This window comes from Lepidochelys kempii, chromosome 27, assembly GCF_965140265.1.
Source record: "Lepidochelys kempii isolate rLepKem1 chromosome 27, rLepKem1.hap2, whole genome shotgun sequence".
In the NCBI taxonomy this organism is placed as follows: domain Eukaryota; kingdom Metazoa; phylum Chordata; order Testudines; family Cheloniidae; genus Lepidochelys; species Lepidochelys kempii.
Window position 1 is genome coordinate 11,210,278 of NC_133282.1, and position 18,972 is coordinate 11,229,249.

The 18,972-nt window shown below is 42.1% G+C and overlaps 1 protein-coding gene across 4 annotated transcripts in view; it reads left to right on the forward strand.

The window, feature by feature from the left end:
* The window catches only part of KANSL1 (KAT8 regulatory NSL complex subunit 1), a 156,412-nt gene that overhangs the window by 10,940 nt on the left and 126,500 nt on the right, over window positions 1-18,972 (forward strand). For 2 of the 4 annotated variants that reach the window (XM_073325617.1, XM_073325619.1), the window contains exons 2-3: window positions 3,564-4,956; window positions 6,421-6,567. In XM_073325617.1, the coding sequence (XP_073181718.1) occupies window positions 3,647-4,956; window positions 6,421-6,567 (1,457 nt within the window). In that variant the 5' untranslated portion in view covers window positions 3,564-3,646. The remainder of the gene's footprint in view (window positions 1-3,563; window positions 4,957-6,420; window positions 6,568-18,972) is intronic. The other 2 variants (XM_073325618.1, XM_073325620.1) reach the window with 1 other exon arrangement.

Genomic DNA, 18,972 nt, shown 5'->3' on the forward strand with positions numbered 1-18,972 from the left:
TGACATTGCAAATACTGCAAGAGTATAACTTGAACATTTTGAGGAGAGGGACTTCGAGTCACTGTGTGTGTTTTTTTTTTTTTGGGCACAGGAGGAGGGAGTGTGAACATCTGAGAAAGTTAGGGGCAAAGATCTCTGTATGTAAGTGCTTTCACCCCTTTAGTTGAGGACTGAAAGCACTCACCTCTGTTTTCTCATGAGCCAGCAAGAACAAGGAAGAAGAGGTTTGATATTCCAGAACTCAGAGGTAGGAGCTCCGCCCCTCTCAAGGCAGAACTACCCTTTTTTTCCCTTGAAGGTCATCTTTAAGGAGAGAAATGTTGCCTGAAATTTTTGTTTCAGAGATATCACGAATAACTCCTATTAGCTATTGCTTTTGCTCGTTGGAAATTTTGCAAAAGAATAATTGGATTAAAATAAAACTTTTGCAGATTACCTTTAAGAGAAATTGGAGGCCTCTTAAATCAGTGGAACAAAAAATGGAAAGAGTATTTAATGAACAAGGAGAATTTGGAAACATTTTGTAAATTTTAAAGTTCCATCCCTCTTCTTTCCATTCCTCCTGTAAAGCTAAAGTAAACCTAGGGCTTATCTAAACAGATATGCATTGGTTTAATTTGTGATTTCTCTCTCCACCCCCCCCCCCATTGGATTTAGTTAAATGTGTGAACACTCATATTTCTGTGTTAACTAGGTTTATTTTGGTTTCAATTAAATTGATTAGGAACAGGTTTAAAATGTACAAAGTCAGATTACTCTTAATACAAAGTAAGCATCCATGCAGGCATTTACCTTTATTGAACTTAAACTAGTGCAAGTTTGTGTGTACACAGAGCCTTGGATTCCCAGGTTAGGACCCAGTCGTCTTCTCTCCCCCCCCCCCCCCCTATAAACTAAACATCAGAGGTAACATCTTTCAGAGATCTTTATCTCTGAAAGATGTTATAGGTTGATACCAAGATCAGGCTTTCAGATGCTACAGTAATGGGCCCAATTAGATTAGTGTACCTAATTTTGTACCTAATTTTTAGGGAAACTGAAAAGCAGAAGTGTGAGTGAATGCTTTTGACAGCAGTGCTTATGAATAAACAGCTGATCTAAAATATTCAAGTCTCATCAGTGAAAGCCTTGGTAGGGAATTTAATAGAAAGAAGCCTTCTGTAATGAAGCTGCTTTTTCTATCCATAGCCATCCTTACTACAAGTGGAGTATTTGCTACAACTGGAATTGTAATCTCTACATTGAATGCATTGAAAGCATTTGGCCCTGTATGTAGGGAGTGAAATTATGTTTATTGAAATCTGTTTTTCAGCATGGTTTAGTATGGGTTTAAGAACACAGCTAGGCATTGCCAACACATACTGTATTGCACATTTATAAAAAAAGGTGAAATAGGCTCCGTTCATACTAGGTAAGCAAACTACACAGGAAACAAATACTAAGCCCTGTATACACAAATCCTAAAGGACTTTTTTATTCTAGGTGGATAGAGCAGTGGACTGGAACTCAGGAAGCCTGGATTCTGGTCCCAGCTCTGCCACTGGTCAGTTGTGTGTCCTTGGGCAACTTCCCAGCAGTTTGTATAATGTAAACACTGCAGCATACTTCTTCTATATAGCAGAACTAGAAAGCAAATCAGAAACAGGCTATTAACAAAACTAATTTTAGCTCTAAATGAGTAAATCTAAAAAAGCATAAATGGGGGCAGAGGGAAAGCAAATGCCAAAAAACTTTAATATTAATCTAAAATGAAATCAGTAACAGGTACAGACATGGGGATTTTAAAATACTTTTAACATCATTATTCCTTGTTCATTATGGGTGGCTTCCATTGTAATTATAGCATTAATTATTTAATGTAAACTGATGTACAACTGAGGGATTGGTTTATCAGATACAAATATTTTGATTTAGGATTGCTCTGAACATTTCACTTTTGCTCTTAATGTTAATAAGTATAAAATACAATAGAAAAGCAGTGACATGTTTATCTGCAACATAAAAACAAATGGAAGGTAAAAGTTGATCTTTTATTGCTCTTTCAAGTTGTTAGAATAGTCTTGCACTTTCAAAAATGTGTAATAGTCCTGACAAATCTTAATGATTAAGTAAATGGCTAGTTGATCTGAAACTTGTCTCAGTCTTAGGAAAAACTGCAAGATCATTAACAAAAGAGTGACTGACATTTTACTTAACTCATTTTCTATTGTGAGTTGAATGTTTCAGTGATAGTGATTTTTATTGTTAAGTGGGGAAATACTCTATCAAGGTGGGTAGAGATGAAACTGTCATACACCAAGAATTTAGGAAAGGGAGAGACCAAGTAAACAACTGGTTTCAGTATGCATCCTGTAGTAGCGGGGGAAAACGTTGGACAGCCTAAACTATTGTTAGTATTTCGTTTAAATCTTTGAGTTTGGAACACAGCTAGTTCCCAAGTGGATGAAACCTGAAAGGATCTAACTTTACAAGGTTTCCAAGAAAGCCACTGGCGTTGTTTTGCTAGATAGGAATGTGTGTCTTTTTTTTTTTTCTTCTTTTTTCTAACCACTGGGAGTCAGTGTGGGTGGAGACTTATTCCACCCAAAGCCATGTTCACCTTTGCTAGCCAACTTAAGCAGCAATTTACCACTGATGCAGCCTCATCAGTAGAAGTCATGGTGGAAGCTGTAGTGTAGACATAGCACAAACAACCTGTTGGGGGTTTGTGATACTGATGTATGGTGAGAGGGGTATATAAGGCAGCTAAGTTGTTTGGGGTGAGAGGAGGATGTTTCAGTACTCTTTGGGTGTGATTTTCTCCATGCAGACCTCTTAGGAATTTAGAAGTAGTACGGCCTTGTGGTTAAGGCACTGGACTGGGACGTGGGGAGATGTGGATTCAATTCTCAGCTCTGCCACAGACTACCTGTGTGAACTTGGGGGCAAGCTACTTAACCTTTGTGCCTTAGTTAAAGTGTAAAATTGAGATACTAGTCTGTTTACACTGGAAACTCTTTGGGCCCGGATTATCTGTGTGCGTGTGTGTGTAATGCCTAGCGTTGTGGGGAATCTCTAGGTGCTAGGATGATGACTTGGAATTTCTGAAGTATACTGACCACTACTGGAATTATTTTTAAAAAGTGCTCAATGTTGGCCTGATTTTGCTCTCACTGAAATCAATAGTTGTATTATTGATTTGAATAGGAACAAAGTTAGGCAAACATGGAGAGCTGCTGAATGCTCAAAGGGAAAGAGATGAAAGTTCTAGAAAACAAAAGCATGGCCTTGTAACTTCTCCTGAAGTCTGGTCTTGTCTCATTTTTGCAGATGTGGAAACTGAGGCACTGGACGAAAGTGACTTGCCGAAAAGTTCTTATTGCAAATTGGTGTTTCAGAACCAGCACTGGGACGTTGGTTTTTCTGACCGCTAGTTTTGTGTTCAGTCCACTAGTTCATGCTTGCTTCTGTTATATTGCAGTATTACAGACCGTGGGCCTAGGCCTGTGTCTCAGATGACTTATCAGCATTTTTGTTTGTTTATTTTTATTTATCTGATTTAGTGACTTTGCTTTCTTTTTTAGGCTGTCCTCAGGCGAGGCAGTAAGAGGCAGTGGAGCTGGCCTCGGCACTGGGAGAGGCTGGATTTCCCGTCTCTCTGTGCTGAATGGCTGCGATGGCGCCCGCTCTCACTGACGCAGCAGCTGAAGCTCACCACATCCGGTTCAAACTGGCTCCCCCGTCCTCCACCTTGTCACCTGGCAGTGCCGAGAACAACGGCAACGCCAACAACATTCTTCTCACTGCCAACGGCACCAAAAGGAAAGCCATTGCTGCAGAGGATCCCAGTGTAGATTTCCGTAATAACCCTACCAAGGAGGAGCTGGGCAAGCTGCAGCCACTGGTGGCCTCTTATCTCTGCTCGGATGTAACATCTGTTTCTTCAAAAGACCCTTTGAAGTTGCAAGGAGTCTTCAACAAGCAGACAGTTCTTAAACCTCATTCTCTCTTATCTCAGTCCTTCTTGAAAACAAACGATCTGTTGGGGAGACAACCAGTGTTGGAGTTTTCTTTGGAAAATCTAAAAAACATGAGTACTAGTGGTCAGCCACCTCTTCCACAAGCACCTGTGAATGGCTTGGCCAAGAAATTGGCTAAAAGTACCAATTCAGACCATGAAAACTCCAGTTCACTTAATGGTGGGAAGCGTGCTCCCCTCTCAGCCACCATCCAGGGTGTTGATTCTAACACTGCAGGGGGTTCTGAATCAGGGGACTTGAAGACGGGTTTGACCAATTGCACTCTTCCACACAGAAGCCTTGATGCTGAGCACACAACTCCATTTAGCAATAATAGCACTGCAAACAAATTGTCCCTTAATTCTGCAGAGCAGCAGCGGGTGATTGAAGAAGGCAGTGGGGAGAATAGATTGTCGTCTGGTGTAGATGCACATTCTGATTTTGGGAGCGGAAAGACAGAGGAGCAGAAGTCTCCTCTGTCGGCTGGTCTCTTCAGTGCCATGGACTCTGATTTGAGGACAAAGGCACTGCTGCGGCGGCAGGCAGACATTGAGAACCGTGCTCGCAGGCTGCAGAAACGCCTGCAGGTGGTGCAGGCCAAGCAGGTAGAGAGACACATCCAGCAACAGCTGGGAGGCTTCTTGGAGGAGACTCTGAGCAAACTGCCAAACTTGGACTCTCTGAGGCATCGGAGCCAGCTGATGCTCACCCGCAAGGCAGAAGCGGCCTTGAGGAAAGCTGCAAGTGAAACATGTACGTCAGAAGGACTAAGCAGCTTCCTGAAGAGTGACTCTATTTCAGAGGAACTGGAGAGGTTTACAGCCAGTGGGATGGCCAATTTGAGATCCAGTGAGCAAGCATTTGATTCGGATGTGACTGACAGCAGCTCAGGAGGGGAATCTGACATTGAGGAGGAGGAACTGACCAAAGCAGAACCAGAACAGCATCATGTACCACTGTGAGTAATGCTGAAACTTTGCCTAATTCTTTTGGGTCGAGGAGGGGTAAGACGGAAGGGGATAGAAAGGTGCACCATCTGTATTTTGAAGGATCGTCTTTGATTAAGACCATTTCATAGAAGGAAGAGGCAGTATTAGTGTGCGTGAAGTTTGGCTTGCTTGAACTGCATAATCCTGTCTTAATTATTACAGGGATTGTAGCTTATAATTTCTATAATGTGCAACTCTATGTACAGTATTACATGACATATGACAGTGGTTCTCAACCAGGGGTACACGTACCAGTGGAAGTATGCAGAGATCTTGCAGGGGGTACATCAGCTCATCTAAATATTAGCCTAATTTTACAAAAGGCTACATGAAAAGCACTAGCAAAGTCAGTATCAACTAAAACTTCATACAGACAATGATTGATTTATGTTGCTCTATATATTATATCAGTGTTTCTCAACCTGGGGGTTATGATTTATTTTACAAGTATATGGTAAAAATGAGACAGTAAGCAATTTTTCAGTAAAAGTGACACTTCTTTGTATTTTTATGCCTGATTTTGTAAGCAAGTTGTTAAGTAAAGTGAAACTTGCAGTATGCAAGACAAATCAGCATTCTGAAAGGGGTACAGTAGTCTGGGAAGGTTGAGAACTACTGACATTTGGGATCTACTTGAAGGGCCCTTCATGAAGTTAGGGAACTATGACTAGTTAGGGCATCTAGATACTTCAAATCCAGTACTGCAGTTGGTGTGTAACTTTTTTGTCTAAAATTGCTCTTGGGTTGGATCTGCCCCTTCAAACTGAAGTGTTCTATTGTAGCAATGGAGATCTCGCTGTTCACGTTCTTAGCCAGGATGATGTATTTATGTATCTGACATAGTGTATTCAGGTTCTGCAGAATCTGGGTTTTGGTTTTTTGGCTTTCCTTTTTTTAAAGGAAAGCATTTAGCCCGAAAATATATGAAAAGTATAAACTGATGCATTGTTGTAGACAGCCTGAAACAATAGCTCTTGAGAGCTCTGAACTCCACCTGTTCAATGTTAATCTCATTGGCTGTCAACATGTTGTAAGGCTGTATAGTTAATGTGGACATTAACTGTAGTCATTGCTGGCAATTTAAGCAGATGGGAGGGATTGGGAACTGTTGAAGGAAAAAATGGGGTGGGACAGGGAAGGAGTACAGAAGGAAGAGACAGTGGGGGCAAAGTAGTGGTTTTCCTAAAGGTTAACATTTTCCCATTCAAGTGATTTGCTGATTGTAACAATAAGGTACTAACCAGATAAAGGCTATATTGACGGGTTTCAGAGTAGTAGCCGTCTTAGTCTGTGTCTGCAAAAAGAAAAGGAGGACTTGTGGCACCTTAGAGACTAACACATTTATTTGAGCATAAGCTTTCGTGAGCTACAGCTCACTTCATCATTTGTTAGTCTCTAAGATAACACAAGTACTCCTTTTCTTTTTCCCAAAGGCTATATTGTAACCTGGTCTCTGCATACTTTCTGCTGACATCTATAAGAACGGCCATACTGGGTCAGAGCAAAGGTCCATCTAGCCCAGTGTCCTGTCTTCTGACAGTGGCCAATGCCAGGTGCCCCAGAAGGAATGAACAGACCAGGTAATCATCAAGTGATCCATCCCCTGTTGCCCATTCCCAGCTTCTGGCAAAACCAAGGCTAGGGACACCATCCCTGCCCATCCTGGCTAATAGCCATTGATGGACCTATCCTCCATGAATTTATCTAGTTCTTTTTTGAACCCTGCTATAGTCTTGGCCTTCACAACATCCTCTGGCAAAGAGTTCCACAGATTGACTGTGTGTAGCGTGAAGCAATACTTCCTTTTGTTTTGTTTTAAACCTGCTGCCTATTATTTTTCACTTGGTGACCTTTGGCTCTTGTGTTATCATAGAATATCAGGGTTGGAAGGGACCCCAGAAGGTCATCTAGTCCAACCCCCTGCTCGAAGCAGGACCAATTCCCAGTTAAATCATCCCAGCCAGGGCTTTGTCAAGCCTGACCTTAAAAACCTCTAAGGAAGGAGATTCTGCCACCTCCGTAGGTAACGCATTCCAGTGTTTCACCACCCTCTTAGTGAAAATTTTTTTCCTAATATCCAATCTAAACCTTCCCCACTGCAACTTGAGACCATTACTCCTCGTTCTGTCATCTGCTACCATTGAGAACAGTCTAGAGCCATCCTCTTTGGAACCCCCTTTCAGGTAGTTGAAAGCAGCTATCAAATCCCCCCTCATTCTTCTCTTCTGCAGGCTAAACAATCCCAGCTCCCTCAGCCTCTCCTCATAACTCATGTGTTCCAGACCCCTAATCATTTTTGTTGCCCTTCGCTGGACTCTCTCCAATTTATCCACATCCTTCTTGAAGTGTGGGGCCCAAAACTGGACACAGTACTCCAGATGAGGCCTCACCAATGTTGAATAGAGGGGAACGATCACGTCCCTTGATCTGCTCGCTATGCCCCTAATGAGATATATGCGAGAGAGTTATATGAGAGCGTAAATAACACTTTATTTTTTTTTCTCCACACCAGTTATGGTTTTATAGACTTCTATCATATCCCCCCCTTAGTTGTCTCTTTGCCAAGCTGAAAAGTCCCAGTCTTATTAATATCTCCTCCTACAGAAGCCATTCCAGACCCCTAATAATTTTTGTTGCCCTTTTCTGAATCTCTTTTCCAAGTCCAATATATCTTTTTTGAGATGGGGCAACCACATCTTCATGGAGTATTCAAGATGTGGGTGTACCATAGATTTATATAGAGGCAGTATGATATTTTCTGTTTTGCTATCTATCCCTTTCTTAAAGATTCCCAACGTTCTCCTTGCTTTTTTGACTGCGGCTGCACATTGAGTGGATGTTTGTTTTTTTTTGTGTGTTTTTCCCCAGAGAACTATCCACAATGATTCCAAGATCTTTCTTGAGTGGTAACAGTTGATTTAGACCCCATCATTTTATATGTATAGGTGGGATTGTTTCCAGTATGCATTACTTCGCATTTATCAACATTTAATTTCAGCTGCCATTTTGTTGCCCAGTCTCACCCAGTTTTGAGAGAGCTTTTTGTAGCTCTTCGTGGTCTGCTTGGGACTTAACTATCTTGAGTAGTTTTGTATCATCTGCAAATTTTACCTCCTCACTGTTTACCCCCTTTTCCAGATCATTTATGAATATGTTGGTTAGGACTAGTCCCAGTACAGACCCGTGGAGGACCCCACTATTTCTACCTCTCTCCATTCTAAAAACTGACCATTTATTCCTACCCTTTGTTTCCTAACTTTTAACCAGTTACCAGTCCACGAGAGGACCTTCCCTCTTCTCCCGTGACAGCTTACTTTGCTTAACCTTTGGTGAGGCACCTAGTCAAAGGCTTTCTGAAAATTAAAGTATGTTATATCTACTGGATCCCCCTTGTCCGCATGCTTGTTGATTCCCCTCAGAGAATTCTAGTAGATTGGTGAGGCATGATTTCCTTTTACAGAAACCATGTTAACTCTTCCCCAACAAATTACGTTCATCTATGTGTCTGACTATTTTTTTCTTTACTATAGTTTCAACCAGTTTGCCTGGTACTGAAGTCAGACTTACTGGCCTGTAATTGCCAATTTTTATAAAGAAGCGATCCTGGCATCACATTAGCTATCCTCCAGTCATTTGGTACACAAGATACAGTTAGTAGTTCTGCAGTTTCACACTTGAATTTCTGCAGAACTTTTGGGTGAATACCATCTGGTCCTGATATCTTATTACTGTTTAGTTTATCAGTTTGTTCCGAAACCTCCTCTAATGACACCTCAATCTGGGACAGTTCCTCAGATTTGTCATGTAAAAAGAATGGTTCAGGTTTGGGAATTTCCCTCACGTCCTCAGCTGTGAAGACCAATGCAAAGAATGAATTTAGTTTCTCCGCAATGGCCTTATCGTCCTTTGAGTGCTCCTTTAACATCTCGATAGTTCAGTGGCCCGCAGGCTTCCTGTTTCTGATGTACTTTAAACGTTTTTGTTTTTTGAGTTTTTGGCTAGCTGGTCTTCAGATTCATTTTTGGCCTTCCTAATTATATTTTTACACTTCATTTGGCAGAGTTTATGCTTCTTTCTCTTTTCCTCACTAGGATTTAACTTCTACTTTTTAAAGGATGCCTCTTTTCCTCTTGCTGCTGCTTCTTTTTTTTTTTCTACTTACTCTATTACTATTGGTTTCAGAGTAGCAGCCGTGTTGGTCTGTATCCGCAAAAAGAAAAGGAGTACTTGTGGCACCTTAGAGACTAATACATTTATTTGAGCATAAGCTTTCGTGAGATACAGCTGTCCTTGTGCCACAAGTCCTCCTTTTCTTTCTATTATTATTATTATTATTATTTTTTATTTGAGTTGAACCTCTATTATGGTATCTTTTTAAAAAGTTTCCATGCAGCTTGCAGGGATTTCAGTTTTAGCACTGTACCTCATTTTTGTGTAGTCCCCCTTCTGAAATTAAATGCTACAGTGTTGGACTGCTGTAGTGTTTTTCCCACCACAGGGGTGTTAATAGTGATCATAATATAGTTAAAATTTACCAAGCATTCTAGCTATATTCACCTTTTGGACTAGATCCTGTGCTGCATTTAGAACTAAATCAAGAATTGCCTCTGGTGGGTTCCAGGACTAGCTGCTCCGAGAAGCCGTCATTTAAGGTGTTAAGAAACTTTCTCTCTTCATCCCGTCCTGAGGTGACAGGAACCCAGCCAATATGGGGATAGCTGGAAACTCCCTAGTATTATTATTGAGTCTTTTATTTTTATAGCCTCTGTAATCTCTGTGAGCATTTCACGGTTGCTAAAGCCCTCCTGGTCAGGTGGTCGCTAATCTATCGCCTACTGCTATATTCTTATTGTTCGAGCATGGAATTACTGTCCATTGAAATTCTGTGGTACAGTTTGGTTCACTTAAGATTTTTACTTCATTTGATTTTACGCTTTCTTTCACATATAGTGCCACTCACCCACCAGCACGACCTGTTCCGTTGTCCTGATATATTTTGTACCCTGGTACTACTGTGGCCCATTGATTATCTTCATTCCACCAAGTTTATGTGATGCCTATTATATCAATATCCTCATTTAATAAGAGGCACTCTAGTTCACCCATCTTATTATTTAGATTTCTGGCATTGGTATATAAGCACTTTAAAAACTTGTCACTTTTTAGCTGTCTGCCATTATATGATGTAATTGGATGGGATGCTTTCTTTCATTTGGCTGTTTCTCATCAGATCTTATCATTATTTTATCATCTTCCATTCTTTCCTCTTTACTAGGACATAGAGAATCTCCATCAGTAGATCCTCCCCTAAGGGATGCCTCTGTCCGTACCATGTGCTCCTCTGCACCTGTCGGCTTTCCCTAGCCCTTAGTTTAAAAACTGCCACATATTTTCATTCTGTTTTTGCAAAGTTTTTAGTTTCTTCCTACCTATTCTGTTTTGGTTCTGGCCTCATATATCATCACTATGTGGAAATGTTTGCAGTTACTTTACTAGGAACTTCCCTGAAGCTTATCTATCCCTTTTCTGTAGTGGGGGGGAATCCTGCACAGATGGTGATTTTGCTGGAGAATTGCTGACCTTATAATACTGCTTCTGACAATATTCTCAAATAGGATTCTCACTTGCCTATTCTCTACCCTTCAGAGTTTGAGGGGGTTTGTTCTGGGTTTGCTTTCAGGGTGCTTGCGTAGCCATTCCTGATCTGGAATAATGGACTCCTCTATCTTTTTTTTTTAAAATGAAAATAGTGTAAATGTAGTGAAATGTTTAGCAAAACTCTTGCTTCCTTCTCTTGAAAGGAACTGGTGGAATGTTTGGGGTCATTGAGGTACTAGTGACTGACTGCATATCAGTAGGGCACAGCTCTTGAGCCTTGTTTGTGTTGGAGACTCGAGTCCTAGGTGTGAGAATCCTGCAGGAAGGTAAGTGAATTTTTTTTTCTTTTCAGTCTCTGCAGAAACTGGGATGTCTAAAAGAACTCTTAAAATATTCTTCAAAAGAAGCTTATTATAATTATACAAGCAAGCAGAGCTTTGCACAGATCCTTGAATAAAGATTGTTTGGTGCAAACATACTGAAATGTCCCCTTTTTGTCTTGTACAAATTACCAGTCTGTAATTACTGCTTAACTTTTCCTAAGGGTTCTAGTTTTCAAGGTGAGAATTGGTTTCTTGATTGCCATTTTCATAAATATGTTGCTTACTAGAAGAAGTTAAGGTTATGGCTCATCTCCTATGCATATCTGGATTTTCTTTAAGCTATGCAAGTCTTCATTTGTCCTGTCAAAAGCTGTAAATATGGAGTGGGAGACCCAGTGCAGAGTTGCTTTTAATTTAAACTCTGAAGTTGTGCTGCTTTTCTGCTCTGCTGAAGCCCACCTGTCTGAACCAGTGGGCTGCAATTTCTCTTGCTTCCAGAGTTCAAAATAAAATTAGTCATTCAGAGATTTTGGGGAGTCACTGTCCAGTCTGTGCAGCTTCTAAAGGAGGATCTCTAACAAGCACTACTATCTACCAAGGCTGTGCACAGCCTGGAATCCCGTGCTCTGGCATTGTGAGGATCTCTTAAGCCATGTCTACACTACAAACTCTGGTTGATTCAAGTTATGTCCACCTATTACTGCTGAATTTTCTGCATTGCTCAGTCACATGCATACTTGGCTGCTTGCATTGGTGCTGCATGTAATTACCAGCAGTGCTTATTGATGCAAAGTACAGTGTACTGAAGGTAGGTATCCCAGTGTGCCATATGCTGCTGTCCAGTACCATGCCTTTTGGGAAACTTTCATTATGTGTTTTGGGATAGAAATTAGTGCCCAGGAATTGCCGGGAGTTAAGGAATCAGGTTCCCAGTATGCAACGTTCTTCATTCCATACAGCCATCCATTTTCCATAATTTTTGCACCTTTTTTTAGGAATTCCCAAAAACAAGCGCAGCACTTTTCAGTGTCTGCTATCCCTGATGGAAGCATGGAGTCTGCAGAACTCTGTGCTGTTCTCATGAGCTTTGCAAATACAGGAGGTGATATTCTCCTTGTGCCTGTAACAATGGGGGACATGATTTCTTCAAGGACAGTTTGAAGGACCCGGTGAAGAAGATTTCAAGGTTGTTGTTGGTCACTGAGCAGCTGCAGACCGTGCAGCACTGCTTCTGGCTCTGAGAAATGAGCACTGACTGTAATGCAGGTCTGGGGCAATGAGTAGTGGCTGCCGAACTTTGGATCCTGGATCTGTGTGCTGAGCTTACTCCAGTCCTCCGTGCAGAGACACCAGAATGAGACCTGCATTGACTGTGATCACCACTTACTTCTCCACTATCTGGAAGCTTGCAGTGCTGGATTGTTATCTGTCGGTTGGAAATCATTTTGGAGGCAGAAAATCCACAGTAGGGGATGTTGTCATGCAAGCATGTAGGGCCATTAATAGAATCCTAGAAGATTAGAGTTGGAAGAGACCTCAGGAGGTCATCTAGTCCAACCCCCTACTCAAAGCCGGACCAGCCACGGCTTTGTCAGGCTGGGCCTTAGAGGTTTTTAAGGATGGAGATTCCACCACCTCCCTAAGTAATCCATTTCAGTGCTTCACTACCTTCCTAGTGAAAGAGTGTTTCCTAATATCCAACCTAGACCTCCCCTGCTGCAACTTGAGACCATTGCTTCTTGGTCTGTCATCTGCCACCACTCAGAACAGCTGAGCTCTATCCTCTTTGGAACCCCCCTTCAGGTAATTGAAGGCCGCTATCAAATCCCCCCTTGCTCTTCTCTTCTGCAGACTAAATAACCCCAGTTCCTGCAGCCTCTCCTCATAAGTCATGTGCCCCAGCCCCCTAATAATTTTCGTTGCCCTCCGCTGGACTCTCTCCAATTTGTCCACATCCCTTCTGTAGTGGGGGGACCAAAACTTGACGCAATACTCCAGGTGTGGCCTCACCAATGCCGAGTAGAGGGGAATAATCACTTCTCTCAATCTGCTGGCAATGCTCTTACTAATACAGCCCAGTATGCCTTTGGCATTCTTGGCAACTAGGGCACACTGCTGACTCCTATCCAGTGGACGAGAAGCTGTAATCCCCAGGTCCTTTTCTGCAGAACTACTGCTTAGGCAGTCGATCCCCAGCCTGAAGCAGTGCATGGGATTCTTCCTTCCTAAGTACAGGACTCTGCACTTATCTGATGAGGTTCAACAAAGACTTCTTTTGGCCCAGTCCGCCAATTTGTCTAGGTCACTCTGGACCATTTCCCTACCCTCCAGCGTATCTACCTCTCCGCCCCCCCCCAGCTTCGTGTCATCTGCGAACTAATTAATCCGATCATCCAGATCATTGATAAAGATGTTGAACAAAACCGGGCCCAGGACTGACCCTTGGGGCACTCTGCTTGATACCGGTTGCCAACTAGACATCGAGCCGTTGATCACTACCCATTGAGCCCAACAATCTAGGCAGCTTTCTATCCACCGTATAGTCCATTCATCCAGTCCACACTTCTTTAACTTGCTGGCAAGAATACTGTGGGAGACTGTGTCAAAAGCTTTGCTAAAGTCAAGCTATATTACATCCACTGAGCCAGTTATCTCATCATAGAAGGCAAGCAGGTTGGTCAGGCATGACTTGCCCTTGGTGAATCCATGTTGACTGTTCCTGATCACCTTCTCCTTCAGGTGCTTCAAAATGGACCCCTTGAGGACCTGCTCCATGATTTTGCCGGGGACTTGAAGTGAGACTGATGGGTCTGTAGTTCCCTGGGTTCTCTTTCTTCCCTTTCTAAAATATGGGCACTATATTTGCCTTTTTCTAATAGCCATGAATTTTTAAAGATAATGGCCAGTGGCTCTGCAATCACATCAGCCAACTCCCTCAGCATGATTGGATGCATTAGATCTGTACCTCCTGGACTTGTGCACGTCCAGCTTTTGTAAATAGTCCTTAACCTGTTCTTTCACCACTGAGGGCTGTTCACTTCCTCCCCGTACTGTGTTGCCTAGTGCAACAGTCTGGAAGCTGACCTCGTCTGTGAAGACCGAGGCAAAAAAAGGCATTGAGTACTTCAGCTTTTTCCACATCATCTGTCACTAAATTGCCTCCCCCATTCAGTAAGGGTCCCACACTTGCCCTGACCACCACCTTGTTGCTAACATACCTGTAGAAACACTTCTTGTTTCCCTTCACATCCCTTGCTAGCTGCAACTCCAATTGTGCCTTGGCCTTCCTGATTACACCCCTGCATGCTCTAGCAATATTTTTATACTCCTACCTAGTCATCTGTCCAAATTTTCCACTTCTTGCAAGCTTCCTTTTTGAGTTTAAGCTCACTGGAGATTTCACTGTTAGCAAATATGGCAGGCGACCAGCTTGGCGTATTCTTTCTGCACTTTGGGATGGTTTGTTCATCCGCCCTCAGTAAGGCTTCTTTAAAATACAGCCAGCTCTCCTGGACTCCTTGTCCCTCATATTAGCTCCCCAGGGGATCATGCCCATCAGTTCCCTAAGGGAGTCTGAGTCTGATTTTCTGAAGTCCCAGGGTCCTTATTTTGCTTTTCTCCTTTCTTCCTTTTGTGAGGATCCTGAACTCAACCATCTCATGGTCACTGCTGCCTAGGTTGCCACCCACTTCTACTTCCCTTACCAGTTCTTCCCTGTTTGTGAGCAGCAGGTCAAGAGGTGCATGGCCCCAAGTTGATTTGATCCAGCACTTGTACCAGGAAGTTGTCCCCAACACAATCTTTGAACCCTTGGTTTGGTTAGAGCTATTTGTGATGTTAGCACCTGAGCTAAAGTATCAATATCTGGGTTGGGGGCTAGATCCAGCTTTTTGGAGAATTGGAGGGTCCTTCAAGCTGCATAATAACTACATTGTGTTTAAAAAAAAAAAAAAATTGTAGACTGCATGGTTGCAAACCTAGCATTTGACCTAGTTGTAATTGATTCAGTGGCATCTGCTGCATCTTGTAGGGAGCATGAAACAACTCCAGTGAACTCTCTTCTCCCCTCCCCCCACCACTCTCCCAGTTCATCATTGGAATTTTTAAAGCCTAATGACACAACTATTTCATTCCTGATCACTTTAACAAATATGATTGGGAAGAGGGTGGGAGTGACTGACCTGTTTGGACCAACTTGGAAACGAATGAAATAGCTGTAAACTGAATATGCTGTTGCATAGTGACCTGTAATGCTGCAGAATAAAGAACTTAGTATGTCTTCAAAGAACCTTGCAAATATTTACCCATCTCCTAGGAGCAGTGTAAAGATTAATATCAGCCACGTGTTATCAAGACTGAGGTAAGAAAGGTGGAGTTCAGAATGAGGCTCAGAACACGAGTTCCTGTTTCAAATCCTGTGCTCAGACCACTAGTCTGCTTTCCTCCGCTGCAGAGCGGCCAGCATGAATCTTGTCTTTAAACCACGATTTGAGGACTTCAATAGCTCAGACATAGGTGAGAGGTTTTTCGCAAGAGTGACTGGGTGAGATTCTGTGGCCTGCGTTGTGTAGGAGGTCGGACTTGATGATCATAATGGTCCCTTCTGACCTTAGTATCTATGAATGGGATTTGAGTTGCTGCAGGAGTGTGATGAGAGATTCAAGATATTTAAAAGAAATAAAGAACTGCTATATCTGCCCTTTGTTCAGCCTGATTGCATAGTGACCCCCTTCTGATAACAAAAATTACTACACAACCCCAGGAGGGGTCTGAGCTGAGCCCCATTGCCCCGGGGTGGGGGTGGTGTATGTGTGAGAGAGCTGAAGTCCAAGGGCTTTTGTTCTGGGCGGGGGGGCGTGGGCTTCAGACTTGCTGGGGCCCAGGGCCAACACCAGCCTTAGCGACCCCATTAAAATGGGGCCATGACCCACTTTGGGGTCCCAACCCATAGTTAGAGAATGCCTGATTTAAAGTCCATGAAAGTGAGCCTACTTTATCACTGAACAATGAATGATATGATTAAAGTGTGTGTGTGTGTGTGTGTGTGTGTACATTATAGGCTGTATTCTACCCTTTTTCAGTATACAAAAGTCACTCTAATATCCGTGGAAGTCTGATTTGTGTGGTGTATATAGTCATGACTGTATACCCTAACACAGATTCTAATTAAGTATGATGTTGGCTCTCTCAATAGAGTGAGTTTGACACATGAGTTAAATTCCATTTATCTGGGAGCCATGTGCAGCTTTGTTTTGGGTGCGGGGGTAGCTTGCAAGAAGGTGAGCACTGGAGATGTAATGTTGGGTAACACTGCTGCTTATTGCTGGGCATGGAACTAGGTTAGTGGAGCAGGTAGCTATAAAAATGCCACAATGGTAGGTCACCCACCTCTGGTGAGAGGAGAGGTTAATGGTAGAATCAGGACTCTCCTATTGCATGGAAGCACTTTGTCTCTTTTTCTCCTGCTAAAAACCTTTTCCTGCTAGTACTGTTGGCAGGAGGTGAAAACTGGCAGTTTATGGGCTTAATGTTTAAAATATATAGCTTGTATTTGCTGTTTCTCTAAAAATGCAGAGGTATATTCTAGAGATTCCATTTCCATACTAAAATACTTTGGCTTTTGCCACACTCTAATATTTGGTTTCAGAGTAGCAGCCGTGTTAGGCTGTCTTCGCAAAAAGAAAAGGAGGACTTGTGGCACCTTAGAGACGAACCAATTTCTTTGAGCATGAGCTTTGGTGAGCTACAGCTCCCTTCATCGGACGCATTCCGTGGAAAATATTTGCCTCTTTCCTTTGTTCTCCCTTTCTGCAGCAGATGTTTTGGCTGTACTAGCTCAGCTGCAGTACTGCACTCCACTTCCAGCTGGGGGAAAATGTTTTTCTTGCTAAACTGGCACTCCCCCAGCAGATTTCTCCACAAAGTATGTTTTGGGCCCACTCTGAGTATGGTGAGTCTGATTTCAAAAGCTTGGCAGGCAGTACCGCTTTCCTGGGCCATCTTTGGCTAAAATGCCATAGCAGTGCAGAATGGGGCTTCTTAAAACAAAACCAAAAAGACCCCCACATGTTACTTAGGTCTCACTTGCTACATCTTTGAATGAAATGGAGAAATTTTTTTGTAAGTGAAAGCGTGTACATTCAAACCAGCATTTTGGCTCGGATGTAGAAGCAGAAACTGGCACTGTATTTGAGTTTATACTGAGGTTGATTTAAGTGGCTGTAGAGTTGTTCACTTTTTCAGCATTACATTGACATCACTTCTGATGATGGTAAATTTGAGAAGAAATAAATGGGCTTTTTCTTCCAGCTGTATGTAAACTGGAAAGGCCAGCTACTCCTGATATACTGGTCATTCTTTAATGAGATTCTGCAAAAACAGCAGACTGTCTGTTTTTTCCTCTAACCTTTCTCATCATAGAGAATATTAGTTTCAGAACGTTGCCTAAGTATTTAATAACTGGTAAATAGTTTGTGCTATGGTCACCCTATGGTGGTGGTGGTTGCTGTACAAAAGCCTACTATAGATAATCAGGTGTATTTTTGTCAAAATTAGCAGATACCCCAAGCAGAGCCTCCGAAGAACTGAACATAATGGAATCCCAGCCTCTGTTATGGGATTAGTGATGTGGGTGGGGACAGCAGTGTATGGTGGTCTATTAATGGGGTGGGGTAAGAATGCAGTTTGTTTTGAATAGGTGGAAAGGAGAAGGACAGATGCCCCAACTCTATTTCCTATGTCACCAAGGTAGTTTTGTCACCAACATTCTGTCACAAGCAGACCATGTAAGAGTTGGAATTGGGCATCTGAGGCTTTTTCCAGGTGATAGCTCTGAAAGTAGGTTAGTGGAATTACTGTGGTAGTATGTAGTCTGTTTTTGCAATTAGCTACTTGCGATTAAGCAGGGAGAGAATCATGATAGCGGTTTCTCTTGGCTCTTCTGCTGGTCACAGAGCAACGTTTTGTGGCTGAAGCATTTGGCCAGATGGCTCTTCAGTCTGTGGTGCTCAAATATAACAGGGAGAACTCAGTATTAGTATGACACTTGTTAGGAGACTCCCTTGTAATGGAGTAGTTCATGGGGAGGTCCCCACTATCCGATTCCTTCTCTTCTGCTTAAGTAGATGAATTTATGCAGCTTCACCTTGTGAATATATCCGATGGAAATGACATGAGAACAAAATTCCTACTCTGAACCGTTTATTTTCCCACCACTAAACTTCAGAATGTTCATATATGTAACTGGAACTCTTAAGAGACATGTCACTTGGTGCTATGTGCAAAAGTGTCCTTTCTCACACAGTTTTTGTCATTCCGTTTATGTAGTAGTTGGAGACTTTGCTCTAGGTAACTGTTGGAGTTGTGAGTCTCAAATGCAGTGGATTATTCTGTGCCGGATTCAGTGTGTGGATGGAATCTTGTCTAGTTGACATAGAGTTGGTTAGCACTTATATTTATACAGAACATACATTTAAATTGCCAGTTAACAGTCAATTCAACTTCTTCAAATGTCTCTGATGTCTTCAAATGGTCAGAAGTACAACACTTGAATTTTGAGGCTAGCCTGGATATGACTTTAAAAAAGTGTCCCAAAGCTGGACAGAGACTCAGCATGAATTGGATATAGAAACTTAAAAAGAAATCTGACTTGTATTTGTTTCTTCATACACTTCTTTATGGGTGTAATATGCTGATTTTGACATAATACACTCACATACAGTGGTGGGCTTTGTTTTTTTTTATATATTCTTAAGACATCTGACCACCAAATTCTTAGGTCTTTCTGCTCTTGATTTTTTTTCTTTGTCTTGCACTTGTGACATTTCAGTAGTTTGCATAGCAACAGATAAGGATGTAAGTAACAAGTTACAGTTTAAATATTTCATTTGTATAAAGGAGAGCTTTTCAGAAATATAAATTGAAGGAAATGTGAATTGGAGGTACGTGTAAAAATTAAGAAACTAGATGGATGAAAGTGGCAAGCTTTTTAGTGCTATAGATTCACCTCTTCACTTTGCATTTCAAATCTCCTCCAAATGTTTAATTTCACTGCCTAAGGGAGCC